Source organism: Panicum virgatum, chromosome 7K (genome assembly GCF_016808335.1).
Source record: "Panicum virgatum strain AP13 chromosome 7K, P.virgatum_v5, whole genome shotgun sequence".
NCBI classification, from domain to species: Eukaryota; Viridiplantae; Streptophyta; class Magnoliopsida; order Poales; family Poaceae; genus Panicum; species Panicum virgatum.
Genome location: NC_053142.1, coordinates 4,895,138 through 4,921,412, shown reverse-complemented (window position 1 = coordinate 4,921,412; position 26,275 = coordinate 4,895,138). Strand labels below are relative to the sequence as shown.

Here is a 26,275-nt window from a genome sequence, read left to right as displayed (position 1 = left end):
TCAAAATTTACCCAATTTATCTAAGCTTTGATCTTGGGCGTATCGCTGTTTTCTCGTTTAGATCTATTCACAATCTATCCGGCTTAGCGATTTGTCTAATCGGTTGTAAGCTCCTTGTTTATCACAATAAACCTTGTAAAGCTGATTAGATTGTTTGTAAGCTTAGCTTTGTACAGATCCATACATTCGTGGGTTTGTACACTATTATCTGGTACGTGTCGGCTCTAGATCTAGCCGTCTAGCTGCATATCGATATCGACAGCTCATTGCTGATTCCCTGTAGATCGCTTTTATTACACAATTTTTATACCCGATCTGCTGTCGTTTTCTGTATTGGCAGAGCTTTGCCGATACGCCGTGTAAGAGTGATTCGGAAATCCAGCCGATACACTCTTGAATTTGACGATTTGTTGTTTCCTTGTCAATTTATAGGTCAAATTGACTAGCACGCCTTGATTCGAATCAAGTGCAGTTTGAGCTTGGTGTGTGATCATTTCGCGTCTACAGCAGTCCAGCTGCCCCGGGTCTGACAAGCCCCTGAGCTCTTCGTAGCCGAGTCCTGCAGGCGTCTTCGAGTACTCCAAGTAGCCAGAACATCCGTCTGGTTACTTCTAGTCCTTCCTTCGGGTACGTCGAGTAGTTCTCCAAGTACTTGTGGTTGCTCTCGAGGCTGTGAGGTGCTCAAGCCCCGAAATCTTGGTCATATATGATGTGCGAAGTACTTGCGCTCCATTTGGAGTAGCCCCCGAGCCTTAGGTTGAATCATAGGATAAGGCTGAGGGTCACTTTAGTCTTTTCCTTCATTATTTTCCAAAAAATTTGAAAAATAAATCTCTAATGCATATATCCCGCAGCCCCCGAGCCTTTAATTTTAAATCTTTTAATTTAGATTTAAGGATCCAAAACTTGTGGCAAACGATCATATCCCAATTTTCAAGAACTGCTCAGAATAAACAATGACTGCTAGTCTTCCGAGTATTCACGAGATTGCCATTCAGTCCCTTATTAACTCATGCGGTAACTTTTAGGGTTTTTACCCTTTTGATTCCTGGCTGCCGACATTTTTAGATCCAAACTCCCCAAGCTTTTGCCTTCTCAATTCTCCGTCCACTAGCCTCTCTCGTAGCCCCCGAGCTAAGATCATAGCTCATGACGCTGATATGGCTTCCAAGAAGAACAAGTCCAAGGTCGATGACGAGGAGGTTGCTAATCTCTCCACGGGCTGGCGAAAGAGCAAGATGTCCAAAGCAGTTGTGCAAGAACTGGAGACTATGGGGCTGCTCTAGAGTCAAGCTGTGATATTGTGGCGTCCTGCTAAAGGGGAAGAGTACCCATTTGAAGGTACATTGGAAACCATCATGTTTCGTGATTTCGCAGAACGTGGTCTTGCAATGCCTGTCTCAGAATTCTTACATACTCTTCTTCAATTCTAGGGAATTCAATTGCATCATCTGACCCCACAATCCATCTTACATCTTTCCATATTCACCCATTTTTGGGTAGCATTCCTTGGCATCCTCCCTCATTTCCATCTTTTCTAACATTTCTTCATCCTTGTAGCCATTCCGAATGCTAGCAATCCTGCCGTCGTTGGTGGATGTGAGTTAGTACTCCGTCCTGAGACCCGAGACGAGTACTTATCTTATAAACCAGCTAGTAAAAGAGTCGAGTGGAAAAGTTTCTGGTTTCATGTCGGGAACTTTGAATCTCCACTTCCTCAGAGAACTCCTGGCACCCCCAAGTCCGAGCATGCTGGTCGAGTACTGGACCTGGTGGCGGCCAAGTAACATGCCTTCTTAACGCTATTGCAAAATTGAAGTAGAAAGGAATCACTGGAGACCATGTGGTGTTTTCCTACGTGAGTCATCGGATTCAACCTCTGCAGCGTCGGAAGCATCCTGCCTTCAGATATGAAGGCATGAAAGATCCTACCAAGTTTACTCCAGAGGCAATGTCTCATGCTGAGGTAGTCAAAAGGTGCTGCAAAGTACTCGACCAGTTCGACAACTCTTTGGTACTACCAGCACTTTTCTCGGCAGTCAATCCACCTGAGAATACCTGGGTAAGTGTCAATAAGCACCCTCGAGTACTTGTAAGTAAGCCTTTTGCTATTCTGATGAATCCTCTTTTGCAGAAAAATTATAAGACATGGTACTGCATGCCTTCGTCTTCCGATGATGCCGCCCATTCTGGTGGCGATAAGAAGCGTAAAGCGGCTCCTGGATCTTTGTTGCGGAGGAAGGCATACCGACCCGACAGTGGCTAGTAAGAAACTTACTTTCTCCATTAGATTCAATTTAGCCTCATACTGCCTTGTGCTGAATTTGGCTTGTCCAGGATCCAATATCTTCCTACGCATGAGAAAGATGAAGTCCAAGACATCCGTAACTGGGTGCAGAGCGACCCAGAGTCAACTAGTCGATCAGTCCCCGGGTCACCAATAATTGGGCTGATCGAGAACTCTACTGCTGCTACTTGTCAAGAAATAGGCACATCTGGAATGACAAAGGAGTCTACTCCAGAAGCAAAGAAATCTTCCCCATCTGCAGCTAATACTGGTTATGGTGTGGCTGGAGGATCAGAAAATCCTACTGTGCGAGTAGTACCCTTCCTGTCTCTACCTCAGTCTACTCAGGAGGAGATGGGAAAAGAACTCTTTGACGATCCACTGCTGTCTGTGGAAGATGTGAAGAAGCTTGCAGATTATATGCAATGGAGCTTCAAATTTACCAAGGTAAGATTTCTGCTGTTGTCTTTGCTGATGTCAAGTGGTTTTATGATATCTGACATCGTTTGTTGCACTTGTAGGATGTTGCCAATCGGTCCTTCTTGAAGTCTCAAGCTTTATATCAGACCATTGACAATCGAAAAACCTTGGCTCAGCAAAATGCAAAAATTACCAAACGACTTGATGAGGCTCTCGCTGCACGCAACAAGCTTTATGAAGCTAACCGTGAACATACGCGAGAACTTTATAAGATGAAACAGTAGATCAAGAGCCTTAAAGAAGAGAAAACCAAACTCCAAGAACAACTGCATACTGCCCAAGCTTGTAAGTACTTGAATCTTTACATGATAGTATTTTGCATATTCACTGAAATATCCTTGTATCAGGTTCTTCAAGTGATCAAGCTCGACTAGTAGCTGCAGCTCAAGTCATTGTGGACATGATAGATTCTGAAGGGGAAATGTCGAGTAGTAAATCTCTGGTGGAGCGCTTAGAAGAAGCTCCCAAAGAGATTTTCGACTTCATGACGGCAACCTCCAAGAATTATCTTACCCATATGCTTGGGATTGTAAAGTCTTACTGGCCTCAGCATAACTTAGCTCCCATAGCTAAGGGAATAGCAGCTGATTGCTCTGAAGAATCTTTCCAGGGCTATTGTAAAGACACAAAGGTGATTGCTGAGGAGATCATGAAGAACCTGGCAGAGTAATCTGCTTGTAATAGCTCTTGTGATCTTGTAAAGACTTGTCGTTGTATATGTTGCTTTATCCAGTTGGTGTGTCTTCAGAAGCTTGGTCTGATACCATAGCATAAGTAATCGATATACAAACTACTCGAGCAAGCAAGTAGAGTGCTTCCATGGAGTAACCTCCGTAGTTTATCAGTTAGGATGTGTCCCGCCGGATTATCCAGATAGAAAAAATTGTATAGAGATATCCATAATCTACTCGAGCGAGCGAGTAGAGTGTCTAACTTGTAGACTGGAGTAACTATTTAGATTGACCAGTTAGGATGAACCCCGTCTGGTTACCCTAGTAGGACAAATTTTAATAGTATCCAAAACATACTCGAGCGAGCGAGTAGTTGTGCCTTTAACACAAGACTGGAGTCATCTTTATAATTGACCTGTTAGGATGAACCCCATCGAGTTACCCAAGTTGGACAAACTAATAAAGGTATCCATAGAACTTCTCGGACTAGCGAGTAGGTTATGTCCTATGCAAAGGACAGGGATGTGGCCTGTATAGTTATCCTATTCGGATGAACCTTGATAGGTTATCCCAATGGAAAAACTGTGTAGGCTATCCAGATTGGGTTATCCAGGTTGGTATGAATTTATAAAGATTACCCTGGTTGGAAAAAACCTTTGAGAAGTAGTTGTTCTTGATGCTGTCAGGTTGATAACTGTCCTTAACGTAGTCGAAAGTTGATAGAAACTGTTGCTTTATTAAAGACATCAGCTGACATCATCATACAACTTTGGATCAAGGACAAAACCTATGTAAGTGCTCGATATTCCAGGAATTGGGTACCTCATTACCAACAGCATCAGTGATTCTGTAAGATCCAGGTCTTGTAACTTTAGACACGATGAAAGGTCCCTCCCATCTGGAATTTAACTTGTGCAGTCCTATTTCATCTTGAATTTGTCATAGAACCAGATCTCCTATGTTAAAAGATCTTTGCTGGACATTGTGATCATGATAGCATCTGACTCCTTGAAGATATCTAGCCAACTGAGTCAAAGCATTGATCCTGACTTCTCCGACTGAATCTAACTCAAGTTGTCGAGCTTCATCTGCTTCTCCTTCCTGATAGGCTTCTGCTCTTGGAGATTTCCACATGATATCCGTGGGTAATATAGCCTCTGAACCGTATGTGAGGAAGAAAGGAGATTGTCTAGTTGCTTTGCTGGGCTGCGTTCGCAGCCCCCAGAGATCCAAGGAACTATTACAGTCATATCATTCTGCCAGATTCTTCAAGATCTCCTCAGCAATCATTTCTGTTTCCTTACAATAGCCTTGAAAATCCTGATCTGAGCAATCAGCGGCTATCCCTTTTGCTACTAGAGCTAAATTATGCTGAGGCCAGTAAGACTTTACAACTGCAAGCATGTGTGACAGGTAGTTCTTGGAGGTCGCCGTCATGAAGTTAATAATCTTTCTGTGAGCTTCTTCGAAGTGTTCGACCAGAGATCTATTACTCGATGCTTCTCCTTCTTGAGGATCCACCATGTCCACAATCGCTTGAGCTGCGACTACTAGCCGAATTTGTTCATCTGATGGACCTATGCAAGACCAAGCACTTCATTGATTTTGCAAACAATGGCCAAAGACTACCAGGTATATTTCGAGTACTTACAAGCTTGGGCAGTCTGTAGTTGCTCCTGGAGTTTGGCTTATTCATCTTCCAGGCCCTTGACTCGCTGCTTCAGTTCCCAAATCTCTCGCATATGCTTTCGGTTAGCTTCATAAAGCTGGTTCCGCATAGCAAGAGCTTGGTCAAGGCGCTTGGCAATTTCGGCATTCATTTGGGCCAGGAGTTTCCGGTTATCTACAGTCGTGTACAAAGCATGAGACTTCAAGAAAGACCAATTGGCAACATCCTATAAGGCACAAGATGATAAGTCAGAGATCTCAACTAGTCGATATAAAGAAAGTCAATGGGAGAAGCTCTACCTTGGTAAAGTTGAAGCTCCACTACATATGATCTGCAAGATTTTGTACATTCTCCATGGTGAGCAGAGGATCATCAAAGAGTTCTTTTCCCAACACTGCTTGGGCAGATTCAGGGAGAAACTAGAAGGGTACTACTCGAATACTAGATTTACCCGACCCTCCAGCCTCTCCACCACTAGTCGCAGCAGCAGCAGCAGTAGCAGCCGCGGGAGGAGGAAGTTGTTCAATAGGTGGGGAAGATTTCTCTGCTTCAGGAGCATCTTCCTTCGATGTGCCAGAAGTTCCTACTTCCTGCCATGCTGCAATGTCAGAATTCTCGATCAACCCGATTATTGGTGAATCAGGGGCTGATCGAGTGGTTAATTCTGGGTTGTTCTCTACCCAATTACGGAAATCTTGGAGCTGAGTTTTCTCATGCTCAGGGAGGTAGTGTATACTGAACAAGCCGGAATCAGCGCAAGATAATTAAAGATTAAACTAGATCTGACAGAGAAAGCAAGGCCTTTACTGGCCACTGTCGAGACGATACATTTTCCTCTGCAACAACGATCCAGGAGCTGCCTTCCGCTTCTTTCGCCACTCGACTGGGCGGCATCAGTAGGAGATGGAGGCATGCAATACCATGTCTTATAATTCTTTTGCAAAGGAGCAGTTTTATCAGAAAAGCAAAGGGAATTAAGCCTACAAGTACTCGAATATGCTTACTGAGACTTACCCAGAAATTCTCGAGTGGGTTGCCTGCCCTGAATAGTACTAGAAGAATCAAAGACTTGTCAAAGTTATCGAGAACTTTGCAACATCTTTTTATCACGTCAGAATGAGCCATTGGGTCACGAGAGAATTTGGATGGATCTTTTGTGCCATCATATCTGAAGGCGTGGTGTGTTCGATGTTGCAGGGGTTGTACTCGACAATTCACGAAGGAGAATACTACATAATTCCCAGTAACTCCATTCTTCTTCAATCTTGCAAGAGCACCGAGGAGGCATGTTACTTGACCTCCACCAGGCCCGGCACTCATCCAATTTGATTGGGCCTTGGGGGCGCCATGAGTTCTCTCAGGAAGTGGAGATTCAAAATTTTCGATATAAAACCAAATTTTTTTTCCACTCGACTCCTTTGCCAAATGGTTGGTAGGATAAGTACTCGTCTTGGTTTTCAGGATGGAGTACTAACTCACATCCACCGACAACGGCAGGCTTGCTAGCGTCAGGGATTGGTACAAGGAAGAAGAAATGTTGGAAAAGATGAAAATGAGGGGGGACGCCAAGGAATGCTTCACACAAATGTGTGAATATAGAAAGATGCAAGATAGACTATTGGGTCAAATGATGCAATTGGATTTCCCCGTATTGAAGGAGGGTGTGGAAGAATTCTGAGACTGGCATTGCAAGACTGCATTCCACAAAATCGCGAAACATAACAGTCTCGAGAGTACCTTCATAAGGACGGTCTCCCCCCTTAGTGCCACGCCATTGGATCACGGCGCGACTCTAGAGCAGCTTCATGTCCCCCAATTCTTGCACGGGTGCATTGGACATCTTACTTCTCCTCCATCCCGTGGCAAGATCAGGAATTTCCTCGACATCAAGTTTGGACTTGTTCTTTTTGGGAGCCATCTCAGTGCCACGAGCAAAAATCTTAGCTCGGGGGCTACGAGAGGGCCTAATGGAAGGCAAACAGAGAAGAGAAACACTTGGAAGAGTTTGGATCTAAAAATGGCCGTGGCCAGGAAAAGAAAGGGTAAAAACCCTAAGAGTTACCGCACAGTTTTATAAAATTGCGAGTGGCAGTTTTGTTAATTTTTTGAAGTTCAACGGTTATCCCCCATTTTGAGCGGTTTTGTATACACCATTAGAACAGGGATACATGCCACGAATTTTAGACCCTTGAATCTAAACAGATATTCAAATTTAAGGCTCGAGGGCTGCAGGATATGTGGCAGTAGAGATTTATTTTTTAATTTTTTTGGAAAATAAAAGAAGAAAAAGACTGAAGTGACCCTCAGCCTGATTCTACGATTCAACCTAAGGCTCGGGAGCTACTCCATATGGAGCGCGAATACTTCGTGCACCATATATGATCAAGATTTCGGGGCTTGAGCACCTCACAGTCTCGGAGCAACCAAAAGTACATGGAAGACTACTCGACGTACCTGAAGAAAGGCCCACAAGCAACCAGGAGGGTATTCTGTTTACTTGAAGTATTCGAAGACACATCGCCAAGTACTCGACGCCTGCAGGACTCGGCTATGAAGAACTCGGGGGCTTGTCAGACCCAGAATAGCGGGACTGTTTATAGGCATAGAATGTTCTAGAGTAAGGGATAGCACATAGATGTACCTTACCTCTCATGTAACTATCCGAATAGGTGTAGAACTAACTACAGTACAAGGAAGCTACCTGATTGTGTTGTAGTAGGACTCTAACTGTACTCGGCTAGGACTTTTCATGTAACCCTGTCCCCTCCGGATATATAAGGGTGAGCAGGGACCCCCTCGATACACATCAACACCTAAGGCAATACAAGCAACCACACAGGACGTAGGGTATTAAGCATCTTGCGGCCCGGGCCTATCTAATTCTTGTGTTCCTTGCACCATCGAGTTCCAGAGTAGTCGATCCCTACCTACAATCCTACTGCTAATGGTATCCCTGAGTAGGCTTAGCGGTAAACACCGACAGCGCCCGCCCCTGCCACCCGACAGCTCAGCTCCCCTCCCATGCGTCAGGCAGCGGGGCTCCGCGTGCGTGGGAAGACGCCGCAAGTGACGGGTGAGTGCACGGCCTACACGACGACGGGGCTTCTGCGCGCCAACGGTGCGGCCTGCGCGGCGAGGCTCGGCGGCAGCGGCGAGCTACGCGGCGGGGTGCCAGCGGCGGAGCATGGCGGAGGCCCCTTCCCCTCCTTCCCACCCTCTCCCTTCCCCTTCTCCCATCCACATTGTGGATCTGCGGCGGCAGCGCGGCGGGGGCGGAGCAGCAGGAGCTCCGACGGCGCGGTGCGGTGGGTCCATGGCACCGGCGGGACTTTGTGCGTGCGGCGGGAGGGTCGGGGATGGTTGCCAGCGGTGGGCCCTGCGCCACGTCGCGTGGTAGCAGACATTCGCTACCACACCAGAGTTGGCGGATGGGCGGGCTTCTAGTACGATAGCGAAAGTGTTTAGCGTACCCGTTGCAACACATTTGATGCTAAACTCGTCCTGTAGGATGGGGTACCAGGTCGCATAGCGTATCCGGTGCGCATAGCCTAAGACTAGCCATAGTGGTGCCGATGCTAAAATTAGATGGGCCCACGCCAGCTCAGCATGCCAAGAAACCCATAACACCCGCAGCATCAGCATCGATACCGAGTAGGAGTGGAGACGACTTGTCAGACCTATCCGTTGCACCTGTTGTGCTGTTCCTTCATGCGAGAAAAAACTCCACTTCCTCTTCCTCCCTCGTCAACACCAGCACTCAAGATTCTCCCAAATCAATCTTTGAAAACCCTGTAATCGAGGTGCCCTTTTCTAGATCCTGAATCTATACCACCAGTGCTTCATGGATCCAATGGAAATTTCCCAATCAACAAAGAATGAAGCATGCGGTGGACGCGAGAGCGGATAGTGCGGGCGCCGTGACAACGTACCATTGCCGGCAACGATGAGCAGCTGGGTCCATAGGTAGATGGAGGACCCTTTACTGATCATTGTCGGGGATGATGCATAGCTGGGCCGAGGCAAAGAAGGTGCAGGCAGGGAGACGAACCAAGCGGAGATCATGTGAAAGGAATCTGGCGCACGTAGAGAGGGGGAGGGGGTGAATTAGGCAACTTAAAACCTTAATCTAAGGCTCCAACTAGTTTGCACAATATTTAAACTAAAACATACTATATAAATGTGCAACTACGGTTCATCTAGTGTGAAACCCTCATCCCAAAACAAGTTATGCAACCTATAGCCAATCCTATCAAGAAACTACTCTAGAAAGTAGAGTAACGCAAGTTGAATTATGAAATGCGGAAACGTAAAGAGGGGATGAGAGGAAGCATACTGTCAAAACGAGGATTTATCCCATGATTGCTCTAAGAAAACATTTATCCCATGGTTCGGTTAGCCACAAAACCATTCCTACTTCACGTTGTTGAAGCACTCTATCGAGAGCATTGCTTCTCGGCAACCAAGTCTCTTCCGGACCTCTTCTTGCCTCGCCACAAAGGCTTGCAAGTCACCTCGGTCATCTTGGCCTCGGGTTCCACTAAGGAGCTTCTCCATGAAGAATGGGGTTCTCCACGTCCCCCGCACAAGGATGTCGACGCCGCTCCACACCAAGTCGGAGGGTCGTTGACGTTGCCAGTGAGCCACCAAGACTCCAAGGGGCTGGCACACTGTGTACAAGTGTTGGTTCACTCTAGAACCACAGCACAAGGCAGTAAACCTTGCTCTCTCACTCACTCAAGAGCTAACCTAGCACTAACACTCTCAAAGGTATGCTAAGGACTAAGGATTTGATCACTAAACACTTGGGTTGGCTTGGATGTATTCTCCAATGTGTATTGGGTCTCTTTGAACTCAAGCAACTCGAAAATGGCCACGGTGAGGCGCTTATATAGGTCACCAACTCGAACTAGCCGTTTTGTAGCTGTTGTTCCTTTTTATGCATAGGCATCGGAACTTCTGATGGGGGGGGGGACTTTCGGTCATACTACGCCTGAATAGTAGCCGTTTGCGGTCTGATAGTTGATGCGGTAGCTATCGGAAGATCTAATGCTATACTCCAACGGGGCATCGGACCTTCCGGTGCTGAAGCTTTGTCTGGTCGTGTCACAACAGTGCTGACCTCATTGCTCTGATGTCTTGCTCCGATGGCCATCGGACTTTCCAGTGATGAAGGCTCTGCTGCTACGCCTTTGACATGCTCTTTGTGTGAAAGTCCGGTGCTTAGTCTGATACCTAATATTGGGGGCATTGGAACTTCCAGTGGTATGGAGATTTCAACTGATTTCGAACACCACTGAGAATTAGCGCTGTCCTGAGGCGTCGGACCTTCCGATTAGGGGGTCATCAGATGATCCGATGGCCTACCGGAACTTCCGGTGGTACTGAAAATCCCGTTTCTCTGCTTTTTCACTGCGACTGAAGTGTCTCGATGGTGGATTGGACATCTCAAGGGTAAATTAGATGCCTCGACGGTGAATTGGATGCCTCCATGGTGTATTGAACATATCAGCGATGAATTGGACGTCTCAGATATGGTTCGGACATCATCCATTGGACCTAAAAATTCCTTTAAATATGATCTTACAAATTTGTTAGTCACATTGATTGCATTGTCACTCGATCACCAAAATCACTTGGAATGGCCTAAATGGGGCCATGTTCGTTACAATCTCCCCCCTTTTTGGTGATTGATGACAACACAATCAAAGCAAGCATAAATTTGCAAAAGTTGACAAATTGAACACACTTGTTTGGATGCTTACCACCATTCAATGTCGGCTTGGCCTCCCCCAAAATCCATGATTTCCCCACCCTTTGTTTGTCCCCATATCTCGCAAACTTGTTAGTACAATTGATTGCGTTGTCGCTCGATCACCAAAATCACTCGATCACCAAAATCACTCGAAATGGTCTAAATGAGGCCATATTCGTTACATCACATATAAGCACAAGGGGGAGGAAAGGTTGGTACTGATTTATCTTCTCGGTGATCTAACAGAACAGTATGAATAAAGACAGTCCTGCTGATATTTGCATTTTCACTCCTGCCAGTCAGTGACCTAGGGTGGTGCAAGGACAGGTGAGCGCCAACCTAATTTCACATAAATAGGGCATGCACATGTAACACCCTTAATTGGGCCACTATAGGGCCGGGTAAACCTGTGCTTCTCATCTCTAGTACAGCCAGCACGTCCTGCTAGCAAGGGGTTCTAATTAACATTAATTAATTCGGTCCGTTTAATATTTTTGTTATTAAAAACTGCGCGGGTACAAACTAGAGATGTCACAGGAACACTTGCAATGCGTTGTTCAGAAGATTGTCAGCAACTATCCGGTACGTCCGCTCGGACGGATGAACTGAATCGAAGAACATATACTTGTCCGCGTCTTGACACGTCAACGGTTCATCCACGCCGCAAAGGACTGATGTTTCGATGAGTCCTGTACCACAACAACCTTGCACGGCGTTCTCGAATCCTGGTCATCACAAAGAAAGCCGGTCCATCAGTAAATTCTGGCAGACTCTCTGCTCCAGTAGTCATCGATCCTATGTGGAGACTAACCGTAATCGGACGGGCTGGCAATGATGGCAGACGCCAAGCTGTACGTCTCTGCGTAGACCACCTGCGCGCCGGCGAGCTCACCGTTGAGCTTCCTCAGGGCCTCCTGCAGCTCGGCGTTGAACCTCCTCGCCAGCTTGTTGTACTCCTCATTGCACTCGCCGGGCTCGTCGTGGTTCAGCGTCCTCGCCGAAGGTAGGCACCCGAACGGCGCGAGTCCCGTGAACTCCATCTTCCGCGCGCCGAGGTCGTAGACGGCACGAACAGCCGCGTCCGCTAGGGCAATTAGGTAGGCGACATACTCCGGCGGGGTGTACTGGGCGGGCCGGAGGGGAAGGGCAAGGTAGTTCTCGATGAAGTCGTTGGTGCCGATGCTGAAGATGTACAGAGCCTCCGCGATGATCTTGTTGGCCACGGACTCCCCTTTTGCGAGTTTCAGTCTCTCCTTGTACTCCACGAAGTACTCCAGCTGTTGGCTCAAGGGTATAACTGACTGGAATGAATTCAAACAGTTTGACAAAATTAGTTCCGAATAGAAATTTCTATGAGCTAACTGTTTGAGTTCTTGGAACAAGGACACAGACACACAGTAATGTTTGGTACTCTACATTATTATCCGATAAAAAGCTAGCAGTACTAAGGTCCTGTCAAATCAAATAATTATTAGCGTCAAGGAGATCAAGTACAGGTCCGCAGCAACCGGAGTGTTTGGGAGTAGGGTTGAAAACGGGACGGGAAAATCCCGTCCCGACCGGCACCGTTTCCTGTCGAAACCGACCGTGTACCGTTCCCGCAGTGAAAACAGGAAAACGGGAAAAAAAACGGGAAAACGGGCGGGAACGGGAACGAATTCGGTTGGGATGTTTTCCCGACCGTATTTGCGGTTCCTGTTTTCATCCGGGATAATTCCCGCGGGAAATTCCCGTTTTCCCGACCGTATGAGCACCACCGATTCAGCCCATCTTAATCTTCCGCAGCAGGCGCAGACAGCAGGCAACAAAGGGCAAAGGCCCATAGGCCATGACCGGGCGGCCCAACCACCCAAGGTGTCGCACGCCACGTAACGCACAACCCTAACCCAGGCAGCGATAGCCGCAGCCCGCAGCCCGCAGTCGCCCAGCGCCCAGGCCTCCACTCCCGATAGCCGCCGCCGCACCTGAGAGGCTGAGAGTGGGAGACGGGAGACCCCAGATCCGGACGGCCGGACCCGACCTCCGCCGCCGCGACACCCCAGTCCAGGCGTCCAGCGGTCCCCGACTCCCCGCCCCTTGCTGCCGCGATGGTGCTGCGCGCCTGCGCCGGAGCCGGGCTGCCATCTGCCCCAGCAACGGTCGCCTGACCTCCCGCCCGGCGTCCGCAACCGTCGGCTCGTCCGCACTCCGCCAGCGGCGAGCGCATCGGCGACCAACCAGGCTCCTGTCTCCTCCCGCTCCCCTCTCCTGTCTCCTCCCGCCCCCCTCTCCTGGCGACCAACCAGCGGCGAGCGCATCGGCCGGACCCGACCTCCGCCGCCGCCGCACCCCGGTCCAGGCGTCCAGCGGTCCCCGACTCCCCGCCCCTTGCTGCCGCGATGGTGCTGCGCGCCTGCGCCGGAGCCGGGCTGCCATCTGCCCCAGCAACGGTCGCCTGACCTCCCGCCCGGCGTCCGCAACCGTCGGCTCGTCCGCACTCCGCCAGCGGCGAGCGCATCGGCGACCAACCAGGCTCCTGTCTCCTCCCGCCCCCTCTCCTGTCTCCTCCCGCCCCCTCTCCTGGCGACCAACCAGCGGCGAGCGCATCGGCGAACAAGCTGCCGCACCCCTCTCCTGTCTCCTCCTGCCCCCGCCCGCCTCGTCAATCGTCCCGCTGTCCACAATCTCTACGTGGGCCGCGGCCGCGCCCAAGCCGCTCCGCCGAGCCGCCAGCCCGCCATCGCACTGCACGGCGACTTGGCAAGTGACGACTGACGAGTCGACGACATGCAACCGCCGTCCCGAGATTCAGCAGATGCTTCTGCTTCTTCGGCCTCAAAGCGCCGGCTTTTACTGGAGCCTTCAACACAAGTGCCAGTGAATGTGAATAGCAGCACACTAGATGCTACTGCATTTCCAGCACCAGGTACTCACCTACTGTTTAGTGGTTGATGCATTTTGATTTATGCAGATTAGTAGATAGTTGTGTATGTAGTTCAGTTGAGGTGTAGTCATTTCCAACACCAGGTACTCACCTACTGTCCGACTGATTAGGTATACATTTTGATTTTTTGCTATATTGGCAGGATCTAAGAGGTCAAGGGCAGGAACTGGAAACTCTAGTAAAGATCTTGGTTTCTGTTTGTCTGTAGCATCTGCAAGTGCAACTCCGGCATCTAGCCCAAGCCCAGCAGCGACTGATGCAGCTTCTATGCCTTCTTTTCCAAGTGGAGGTGGCTCTGATGGGATTTCTTTGCCAAGTGGAGGTGGCGGTGGGGCTGCTGGTAGTGGTGCTGCTGGTGGAAATGAAAGTGGTGGTGCTGCTGGTGATGGAAGTGGTGGTACTGCTGGTGGAGCACAAGTGCAAGCACAACAAGGAACTAATACTGACAATGTCATCAATGTTGAGGATGATGCGGGTCACATTGATGGAGATGGGCCGCCTACGAAGAGGCAGAAAAAGTGTACTTCTGATGTATGGCAGTACTTCACCAAGAAAACTGTGATAATTGAGGATAATGGCAAGGTATATCAGCAAATATGGGCACATTGTGACTTTCCTAAATGCAAACACAAGGGCAGATGTGAGAGTAATTATGGGACAACTGGTTTTTGGACACATTTGAGAGTTGCACATAGCATTGTGAAGGGTCAACAGCAGCTCAAGGCGGAAAAGGATGATGGAAAGAACATCACTACTGTAACGCCTTACAGGTATGATGAAGAAGCTAGTTTGAGGAAGTTTTACTTGGCAATAGTCATGCATGAGTATCCATTCAATATATCTGAGCATGAGTATTTTGTGGAGTTCATTAAATCGCTGCGTCCTAGTTTCCCAATCAAGTCACGTGTTACCATTAGGAAAGAGATATTGAACATGTATGTGCATGAAAAGGAAAAGTTGTATGCATATTTCACTACTGTCAACTGTCGTTTTAGTGCTACAATGGACATGTGGACGTCAAATCAGAATAAGTCATACATGTGTGTCACTTTACATTGGGTAGATGAGAATTGGTGTATTCAGAAAAGGATTGTCAACTTTGTTCATGTAGAGGGCCGCCATACTGGTATAAAATTATCGGAGACATTCACTGAACTAATGGTTAAATGGTATGTTGACAAGAAATTGTTCTCTCTCACATTGGATAATGCTGCTGCCAATGAAGTGGCAGTCAAAGATATCATTGCTGATTTGCTTTCCAATACTAGTTCTGCATTGGTATGTGAAGAGGCATTCTTTCATGTGAGGTGTGCTTGTCATATTCTAAACTTAGTTGCAAGGGATGGTTTGAGTGTAATTGCACCCACAATTGAGAATATCAGACAATTGGTACTTGCTGTAAAGGGATCTCCTCTGCAATGGGATGAGCTCATGAGGCGTGCAAATGAGTGTGGATTGGATACTTCAAAGGGTCTTTCTCTTGATGTTGCAACAAGGTGGAACTCAACCTATTTGATGCTCCGAGATGCTCTGTACTATAAGGCTGCATTCATGAGGCTCAAATCATCAGATCGCTGTAGGTATGAGAAAATTACACCCTCTCCTAGTGAATGGGCCATGGCTTTCAAACTCTTCCAATGCTTAAAGAAATTCTATGATCTCACTGAGATTTTTTCTGGAACATTATATCCAACTGCAAATCTGTTCTATAGAGGTTTTTGTGAGATTAAGATTTTGCTAGATGATTGGAGTCATAGTGAAGATGAAATTATTAGTGGAATGGCTACTAATATGAGTAGGAAGTTTGAAAAGTATTGGAAGAAGTCATCAACCACACTTGCTGTTGCTTGCTTTCTAGACCCTAGGTACAAAAAAAGGCTTATAGAGTTCTACATGAGGAAATTCCATGGCAATACATGTCAAGTCCATGTTGATGCAATTGTTGATTTAATCAAGAAACTTTACCAGTCTTATGTTAGTGCTGAACCATCATCTTCAAGGCATAAGAGTAGAGCAAATGAACTTAGGGATCTTGATACAGCAGATCTGTTAGTTGACAATGGCGATGACGAACTAGAGAACTACTTGTATGAGAGTAGTGGACTTGAAGGGGACGATATGAATGAGTTGGACAAATATATGGCAGATCCACCTTTGAGACTTAGTGGTCATTTTGATATTTTGGCATGGTGGAAGAATCAAATTGATGAGTATCCTGTTCTAGCAAAAATAGCTCGTGATCTTCTAGCTGTGCAAGTCTCTACCGTTGCCTCTGAATCTGCCTTTAGCGCTGGTGGACGTGTTGTTGATCCATTCCGCAGCCGCTTAGATCCTGAAATGGTTCAAGCTTTGATATGCATGAAGGATTGGGTTGCTGCTGGAAGAAGAGGTGATTTTTAGTGCTGTTCAGATTTAATTTTTATACTATATTTTACCATATCTTGGCTAATTCATGTATCTTGCTGATTTTCAGGTAAGAGGGTTGGTTCAATTGTTGGTGACCTTGAAGTTATAGAGGTCCTTGCAGAAAAGCTGAAGCGTGAGGTACATTTTTTTGTCATCATTTTTTTGTGACCATTGCTTGCTGTCATCATTTTTTGCTCACTGTAATATGCTTTCATCATTTCTTGAAGTTGCTGTAATAATTAGGTGACCATTCCTTACTGTAATCATTTCTTGAAGTTGTTGTATATGGCAAGAATATCCTTTGATTGAATCTATTTATTCTAGGATGATGATGTCGCAGACAGTGATGGAGAAGAAGTTGATGGGCCACCTAATGACGGGGTTTTCTATGACTACTAGCCTACTGTGATGGTCTGATGGAGAAGAAGTTGACTACTACCTAGTCATTTCTTGAAGTTGTGATCTGTTGGCTTTGGCTACTAGCCTACTGTTGCCCAATGTGGCATGTATCTTTTTTTATTTGCACCTTTGAAATTTGAACTGAGTTCCTCTCTTCTGTCATGTGGCCTGTGGGGCTGTGGCCGTGTGGGTGTCTGGATGATGGTGTGTAGTGGACAGAGACTATATGACTATGTTGCATGCATGTGACGTGTGGGTCAATGGCCAATGGGTGATGGAGATAGCCTGTTGCCTGTTGCCTGTTGGAGACTTGAATGGTGGAGCCGCAATGATATTTGCTTATCAAATCATCTATTCAGTATATTACTATATTTTGCATGTGAATGATGTATGGTTGTAACTATTGTGTCGAGTTAAATGTTTTGAGTGGTTACATGTATTGTTACCGATTTGAGTTACCGCTTCCCGATCGTAACCGATATATTCCCGACCGATATATTCCGTTTCCGATATCCCGTAATACCGCTTTCGTTTTCCCGTCCGCCTATCCCGTTTCCGTTCCCGTTCCCGACAAAAAAAAAACAGGAACAGGAATGGTTAGGGTGTTTTCCCGACCGTTCCCGACCGTTTTCAAGCCTATTTGGGAGTGGAGTGAGAAGCAACCGGTCCGCAGCAACAGGAAATGCTCCAACTCTCGCTTATTATTAGCTTCGTGACAGGGAACCAGAGGGAGGTAGCGCCGGCCCATATCCTTGCATTGGACCTGCTTTCTTGGTGATGGAGCTAGCAGTACGTGTGATCTTCTTGTTCAATGGTACACCCAAAAAGGTAGAATCTTCAAAACCATCGGCGACGTCACTGCAGATCTAAGAATATCGAGATACTAGCTGTAGAGATGAAAGTGTGTACTTGCACTTTGCTACGGTACACCTCTTACCAAGTCGGTAAAAATTAGATCGAATCCGGAGCCTTGATTGTAAAGAGAGAAAAAATATTAACAGGCTTCTCCTCCCAGTTAGGCTAATCCTAGTGCAAGTTTCATGTACGTTCCACGCACATTCAATGCAATGACACGCCAGCATTAATGATGACATGGCAAGATTATCATGAAGAAAGAGAGGGAATGCGTTTCATCATGATGAAACTATGGGGGTGTTTGGCTCATGGAACTTATGCAAAAGTTTCTGGTAATTTAGTTCCTAATTAAAGAACCAAATAGAAGAGACTTTTTGAGGCTAAAGTGCTAGTTGGGGCTAAAGAATCAGAAGTCCCTCTTCAGGAGTTTTTTGGGACTAAATGCGTACATGAGACCTACTATTCCACCCCTATCCAAAGTCCACACCTCTTGAATACATGCAGATTAGGGGTAATATGGTATTTTATGCGCTCATTTAATAACCTCTAGTCCCATTTAGACCCTGAAACCAAATAGATAGGGACTAAAGTTTTTAGTCTAGGGACTTTTGGCAACCAAACACCACCTATGCATACACTGTTCAAGACTATGAAACTTGTTGAAACTTGCATTGGAAGTTATAAAGTTTTATTTCATACAATTGCGCCCAATCACATGCCTCACAATTGAATACTATGGCTAGTCTATGAAATCGTGAAATAAAACTTTGCATTGGAGGATCTTGTTTCATTTGTGAACTCAAATGTACTTAGATGATATGGCACTATGGAATCATGCAATGAAATCCTGCATAACTTACAAGCATGCATCATGCCGTCATTTTCTCCGTGAAGTCTGCATGCATGCAAACACACTGCTAGAAAACAGCTCATTCGTCCCTGAAAGTTAGTATCGGTCGCATTTTGGTCCGGTACTAGCGGCTCAATTTTGTACCGGGCAGAACACACAGTGCCTCTGAGAACCGGTTAGTACCGGTTGAAACCCCGAGCCGGCACTAAAAAGCGCTACCAACACGAGCATCGAAACGACTAGCGACCATTTAGTACCAGCTGGTGAATCCAACCGGTACTAATTGGCATCCAAAATATTTAATACCGGGTAGAAGCTCCACCCGGTATAAAAAATATGCTATTAGTACCGGGTGGAGCCTCCACCCGGTACTAACCAAACCACGCAAAAAATATCTCGCGGACGACGACGAGTGACCAACAGAGTCTTTATCCGTTCATCCTTTCTTTCTCCTTTTCCCCAATCTCTTCTCTCTTTCCTTCTCCCTTCTCTCCTCTCTTGAGCAGATGGGTGGCCAAGGTTCGAGCAGATGGGCGTCGCCGGAGCACACGGGCTGGGCCAGGCGGCGGCGGCCACGGCACCTGGCGAGCGCGGGCTCGGCCAGCGGCGGCGGCCGCGGCACCGGGGGAGCGCGGGCTCGGCCAGGCCGCGGCGGCCCCGGCACCTGGGGAGCACGGGCTCGGCCAGCGGCGGCGGCTGCGACACCGGGGGAGCGCGGGCTCCTGCACCCACGTCGACACCGAGGTCGCGGGTGCCTCCGACGAGCCAACGCGCACTGCAATCCCATGAGGACCTCGCGGAGCCGGCCGTGCCGCCGGGCGCCGGGCGCCAGCACTCGCGGAGCTACTGCGCAGCAAGTGTGTCGAGCTCGAAGCCTCTCTCTGCCACCTCGACGGGCAACGACCTACTTCACGGCGGCTACAACAAGCTAGGCTGCACTCCCAGTGCGGATGCGGCAGCAAGCTCCTCGATAGGTCAGTTAGCTTTTATGGGTTTCGCAAGCTTGTCAACAGGGTAGTTTGTTGATTTGGGCAGCGACTTCGTTGATTTGAGCAACGGGGAGCTCGAGCATGGTAGATAGAACCCAGATCTGTCGGATATGTACTAGTTGATGTTGATGAATCTTTTCTGGTTGAATCTCTCCTGTTGTATAATTTGTCTTGTAATTTTGAGTCTCCTGTTGTAATCTAAATGAAGCTTTTCTGGCTCCTCATCCATTTCTTTCAGCTCTCAGTTTTTTTCCCATCGCATCTGCTTATCTATTTTTTCTCGGTTCTTGATTTTGGAAGAACAGATGAGAAAGAGAAAGCAGACGGCGGTAGAAAGAAAAGCGAGAGGGGAGAGAAGGATGAGAAGCAGGAGAAGTAGTTTAATTTTTTTTTGCGCCACAATTTCTTTAGTACCGGCTGGTATTGGTGACCGGTACTAAATGTACTATTTAGTACCGGTCAGCCCGACCGGTACTAAATGCAAATACATTTAGTACCGATCGGGCGGTACCGGGCGAGAAACCGGTACTAACCAGGGGTTTCCGCCCAGTACTAATGCCCACTTTTCTTGTAGTGACACCATCATAAACATTTTTTTAAATTTGTTCCAAACTTTTTCTCGATGGGGAAAGGGCGTGTTGGTTCTATGTCAAGCACAGTAGCACCGCCCAACTAAAAGCCGATTTTTTTTAAAAAATCCGTGACATTAGAGTATGTATGAATGTTACATTCATCGGAAAAAGAAACGTATGAATGTGACATAATAATACAATTGTCATTCCCCAAAAATTGGATCTTTCATGTCTCATCAAAAATATGTTACAGGTAATGCAATTATTATTATTATGTTTTTAAAAAATCAAGCTATCACGTGTCAAGAAATATATATCTCTCTGACCGGTCTAACCGCTCCACGCAGGAGGCGCTGCAAGAAGACCCTCCTCGCGCCGCGCGACCTAGCCCGTTCGTGTGTTGACCAGAAAAGACGTCAACAATATCTTCTCTAATTTATAGGAATAAAAATTTTAGTAAAAACTTATCTTCCAACAGCCTCTTCAATTGAATATCCAAATATAGATGTCCTCTATTCATGCTAGCCATAGATGAAGAGTAAGGATAGCTCTCTAGACTACACAAAAGATATAGAAAAGCTATTGGAAAATACAAAGATATGAAAAACAATTTTTACTCAAATAACCCTTCCAATGATGATTTAGAGAGTAGATTTTAGAATAGCTCTTGGAGATGCTCTGTATATTGCAACTCATGTATGTATACGTGCATTTATCATGCATGGAAGTTAGGTTTCATACATTTGTTTGAGAAAGTTTCTGTATGCATCATCATGTTAGGGGTATTTAGACTGTCACGGTCTAATTGGTTGATTTTTCCTTATTTATCCTTTTTTATATATAATATAATATAAAAATATAATAATTATTTTATACATCTATTACTTTTTTTAGTTTGCGACACGGCCAATTTACAGTCTGACCGGTCGCAAATTAGACAGTCTGCGCGGCCGCCCTGTTTTAAACGTGTGCATGCATATGAGGGGGTGGGTGCTCATATATGTGATAGGCAAGGAGAGAAAGGAAAAAGACGATGAAGTAAGTGCATGCATGTATATAATTATAAAATAAAAAATCATAATTTTAAAATCAAGCATTGAAATCAAAGTTTGATAACATAGTTGTGTTTATTTCGGTAATAGTTTCAAAGCAAAATCTCACACTACTATATTTTAATATTTTTTGAGAGATACTACTTTTTAGTGTATTCTAATTTTCTTATGACTTTTGCAAAAATTGCTTATATATACAATTAAATAATGTTGCTTTGCATGCCTAGTTCAGTTAAATGGATATTGGTGGTCGTGTTGTAAAGATAGATTGTTTTGTGTCATTATTGGATCAGGTAAACAACTTTATTAGGTAGGTGAATGCTTATTTCATGATTAATAGAAGGCAACTTTAGCTGATCGGTTGAGCATTTTAATTAATTTGTTTTAATATTTTTCTATTATGCATAAAGCAACTTATGTGTCTTTGAAAAGTATTTATCAAAATATATACAAGTGGGTCTTGTTTTGAAGGTCTGTTCGAAAGAGCCATAATTGTGCCATGAAATTTGAATTTGATGGATGTGGTTTAAGAACTACACACTTTTTGAATTTTAAAATTAGTCCTATGTGCCACTGTGCATAGGGGTGCAGGGTAAAGTTAGGCTGTGGTGCAATAGCGCATAGGTACGATCAACTGTAATAATGTTATTTATACCTCAACTCTTAGGAGGTAATATATCATATTCTTTAATCATCTAAAAAAATAGACGCTCCATAATTATTCAAGAGTACCGTAGCATTTATGACTTGCCTACCTAATTATCTTTCATATATCACCCATCCACCCCTGACAGTGACATATGCATGATGCATGGTAAGCACTCTTACAATTTTGTCTTCAATTCATGCAAAAAGAACTAACTCAGATTTACTATATGTTGTGTATATGATGGTTTAAACTTTAGATCCTACCTTTCTAAAGTTTCAGCATGCGACTAAGGTGTGTTTAATATGGGGGTGGCTTTTGAAGAAGCTGCTGTGGGCTGTGATTTTTAAAAAACTGCTATAGATTGTTGTCTGGAAGCCCGATTTTTTGTTAAACAACTGTGGCTTTTGGAAATACTAATAAGCGGACCCCATATGTCACTTACAGTGCAGCAAACTCAACTCCCCCTCTCTCAGAGATGAGCGGATCCCAGCTCCACGCCGCACAAGCTGTGGCACGTCAGCGGCGACAACCCCAGCCCCACCTGTCGAGCTGCCGCCTCCACCGGGTCCTCTAGCGCCAACTGATGACTCCTCGCCGGTGTGCCTGCCTCTATAAATAGAGAGAGATTTTTTTTGGCTAAACCACTAAACCCTAAACCATGCTCGGAGAAAAATATAAACGAACCGTTGTCTATATAACCAGTGGTAGATGAGTATTTTTTTTTGGCCGAAAAGCCTGTGAAAGTAGGGCAAGGTGGTTTTAGATTCGTACTAGGACGAAAATTGTTTTTGAGCTTTTAGCTTTTAGACTCTTTGGTTGAGTTGTTAGCTTTTGGAGGCAAAAGCCACTGCAAAAAGCCTAACCAACACACCGTAAGCCACCACACTGCCAAAGGTTGAGACAAATAAGGACTGCTTGGTCTTGAAACAAGTCAAGACGACGATTAGGACATATAGGATGACAGGCTCATCCTTCAGGGTCATGTCTTTCATCAAGAACAGTAGTGAAATACCCATCCCGAAGCTAAAGGAAAGCAACGATGCAATACTACTGTGAAATTATATCAAAACACGACATGCCAGATGGGTACTAGCTAGCTTACTTACTGGGATTTTTGCTGTTAAATCATCAAGCCCAGTGCCCGCGGAGGCAAAGCTCACACCCGTGGAGAGCTGCTCGATCGTGCAGCTGGGGTCCAGGTAGGCCGGTACAGACGGCGGCAACCCGAACGCCTCCGAAAGGAAGTCCGTGACGAGGCGGCCATTGGAGAACCTGCCGGTGGCGACGCCCCCGTCGAAGTCGCGCCCATATGGTGGAAAGTTGGCCTTGGCGACGGTGGGGATGAAGTTGTTGTTGCCTGCGTCGACCGTCGAGTCCCCGAACACGATGATCGCTGACACCTTTCCGGCGGCGGCGGTGCTGGCTGAGAGCGAGAAATGGACGACGAGAAGCGGCAGACAGTAGAATAGGCTCTTCAAGGACATCGTCATCTAGACTGGTTGCTCCAACTTGATTGCAAATCGGAGTAGATGCGATGACTCTAACGAAACGGTACCTTCAAGGTGCTATTTAAGAGTATGAGTATCCGTATATTATTTATAATTGCTGGATCTGAGCTTATGGTCACATGCTTGTTGAGGTTGTACACGTTTCAGTCTAGAGCTCACATGGTCCGAATAGCAAGATAACGCTCCTGAGAGTGATAGCTGAGCTTCTCTCTTCTTTCATCTGTTTCTGAGACGCTTAACTAAACTTAAATTTGTGGTGTACTTTCTCCACTTCACATATAGGACGCATCGAAAAGAACAGCTAGCTGCAAATCTCTGTACTATAGATAGGACCAGAATTTTTCGGCAACCGCCTCCATTAATTTGCTTCTTTTCCAATCATTTCGTAGATCTACATTTCGATATGACAGGATTTGCTGATGGCGGCAGGACTCTATTAGGCATTCGCGAAACTACTTTCTAGGAAAGATATCTTTTGGGTCAAGCATGAATTAACTTATCTAACCTTATCTCATTAGCTTAAGATATTGGTATTTTCAGAGTTACATAGACGAACTATTGGCCCACTAACGAAATTTATACTATAAAAATTGAAACAATTGAAACTCTTTCTCACCAAGATTAAGCCCACCGGTACCCTCACGGAGGTCCCACTTGTCAGCCCAAAGGTTTGACGAAAGAGGGTGTAGACCCACGAAATTGATAGAAGGAAAATGTTTCCACCAAAATCCTAATATTTTTTACACCAAATACTTTTACCTACCCACCTTTGTGCCCACTTGTTACTTTCCATTGTATAGAGATGAGGCAAACATAGTTTTTGGTAAGGCATCCTAAAATCTCTCCTTTTATTTTCTTATTGTTGTGAGCTGATTAACCCTCTTTTGTTTATCTTCCTTTTGTGTTGTGCACTGGTTGATTGAGTGCCAAACCTTCCATTTGTGTTGTGCGCTGGTTGATTGAGGGCTTTTGTGCTCCGTCAGGTGCGCCGCTCCCACGCTCGACCGAGATTGGCTCGCGAGCAGCGGTCACACTGTCGTCATGCCGCCTTCACGAGCGCCCACTGCAACATGCTGTCGTCGCGATGGCCGACTGCCCGAGGCAAGTGTCGACCTTCATCTTTGATCTTGGATTCATTAAATCAGCGGTGAGGATGCCACCCCCTCCCCCCGTTGCACCTTGGCCATGGTGCATGTTTTCTCCATGGCGTCTAGGGATTTGTCTAGCAATGTTTGTTTTTTATTTTGCTAACTGCCGTCGAGATCGCTGACCTCCATCTTTGTTCTTTGTTTCATTAAATCAGGGCACTTTCATTAAATCAGGGCACTGTCAGGATCCACCTTGTAAGGAAAATAGCCCCATTAGGCCATTGTTTTGTGATTTTGGTGATTGAGTAACAATGCAATCAATGGGACTAATGAGTTTGTCAAGTGAACAATCATAGATCCTAGGGATGAAGCAAAAAGGCCAAGCAAAGCAAAACATGAAGAAAGAACTCAAAGAAATATTGAATTGGACACGTTCTATAGAAAACAGTAGCACCGGATGAACTGGTGACTAAACACCGGTGTAACCGGTTGGATTCGGATACAGCAGTGCCCTACCACCGGTGCATTTGGTCTGCGTAGAAGGGAGCCAAATGAAGAAGCCCAAGTTGCACCGGTTGAACCAGTGATGCCAAGTTGATGCACCAGTGCAAGCACCACGCTACGTACCAGAGAGCATGTCAAGTGGCTAGGACGCAAAGCTTCAGGACCGGTTGAACCGGTGGTCACCGGTGCAATACACCGGTCTATCCGGTGACAGCCACGTCAGCTGTCAGAAGGCCAACGGCTACTGACGAGCCATGAGTGACCGGTTGCACCGGTGCCACCTCACCGGTCTATCCGGTGCCCTGCGCAGAAAAGACCCAACGGCTCTTAACGACTCTATAGACTTGGAGGCCTATATATATGCCATCCCCTGGCCATTTGAAGATTGCTGGAGTTACTACAAGCCTCAAACACATCCAGGAAATCCTCCAAACCTATCCAAGTGCATATTGATCAAATCCTTAGGTTTAGCACTAGCTTTGAGAGTGTAAGTGCCAGATTAGCTCTTGAGTGAGTCAGCAAGCAAGGTGCTGTGCCTTGTGGCTGGTTCTTGAGTGAACCATCAAGAAGATTTCGGTGCACCGGCACCTTGGAGCATTGGTGGCTCGCCGGCACGTCATCGACCCTCCGATTTGGTGTGGAGCGGCGACGACATCCTTGTACGGGGGACGTGGAGACCCCCTTTATTCAAGGACAAGCTCCTTAGTGGAAAACAGGATCAAGGTGACTGTGGTTGAGTCCACGGAAGAGACTTGATTACTGGGAATCGATACTCTTAGTGAGTGCTTCAACAATATGGATGTAGGGGTGCCTTTGTGGCTAACCGAACCACGGGATAAACACCCGCATCAAGAGTTTGCTTCCTCCTATCCCACTCCTTACGTTTCTGCATTTCATACTAGCAGTTTTTGTATGCCTTTACTTTCATAGAGTAGTTTCTTCATAGGAATGGCTATATGTTGCTAAACTCTTTTGGGATAGGGGTTACACACTAGCAAAGCCATAGTTGCACATATAGATAGCATGTTTTAGTTTAATATTGTGCAATTTAGTTGGAGCTATTGGTTAAGGTTTTAACTTGCCTAATTCACCCCCTCCCCCTCTTAGGCTAGAGCACCCGATCCGGTCTTTCAATTGGTATCAGAGCAGGGACTCACTTGTCTCAAAAAGAAAGCCAATTCCATTGGCTTGTGAAAACCAGCTCACTTGATCGGTTAGGCTTCACCACCTAGTGAGTTAGCTCTTTGGGGAAGGGATGGATTCATTAGGACCTCCTCCATGTTTCGATGGCATGGGCTTCCAACGATGGAAGATTTTAATGCAATCACACCTTCAAGGAAAGAGTCTAAATATTTGGAGAGTAGCTTGTGAAGGAACTAAAAGCAATAGCCAATAAGAGAGAAAATATGACGCCACCGCCAAATGCATTATCTTGTCATCTCTAAATGAAAATGTATTTAATCATGTTTATTCTTGTGAAAATGCTAAAAAACTATGGAAGACTATCATTGAGAACCATGAAGGCACGGAGGATGTAGCCAATGAAAGATATCATGTTCTCATTGATAAGCTTAATAGTTTTAAGCAACTTGATGATGAAAACGCCGAATCTATGTACTCA

General features: G+C 46.1%; 1 protein-coding gene across 1 annotated transcript; it reads right to left on the bottom strand.

Moving 5' to 3' along the window:
* Positions 1 to 11,112: 11,112 nt before the first annotated feature.
* LOC120639644 (GDSL esterase/lipase At2g42990-like) lies at positions 11,113 to 23,122 on the bottom strand. Its single transcript, XM_039915501.1, has 3 exons — positions 22,661 to 23,122; positions 11,671 to 12,160; positions 11,113 to 11,584 (listed from the first exon to the last, which is right to left on the bottom strand). The coding sequence occupies exons 1-3, from the start codon at positions 23,042 to 23,044 to the stop codon at positions 11,391 to 11,393; spliced, it is 1,068 nt and encodes a 355-aa protein (XP_039771435.1). The 5' UTR covers positions 23,045 to 23,122; the 3' UTR covers positions 11,113 to 11,390.
* Positions 23,123 to 26,275: the final 3,153 nt, after the last annotated feature.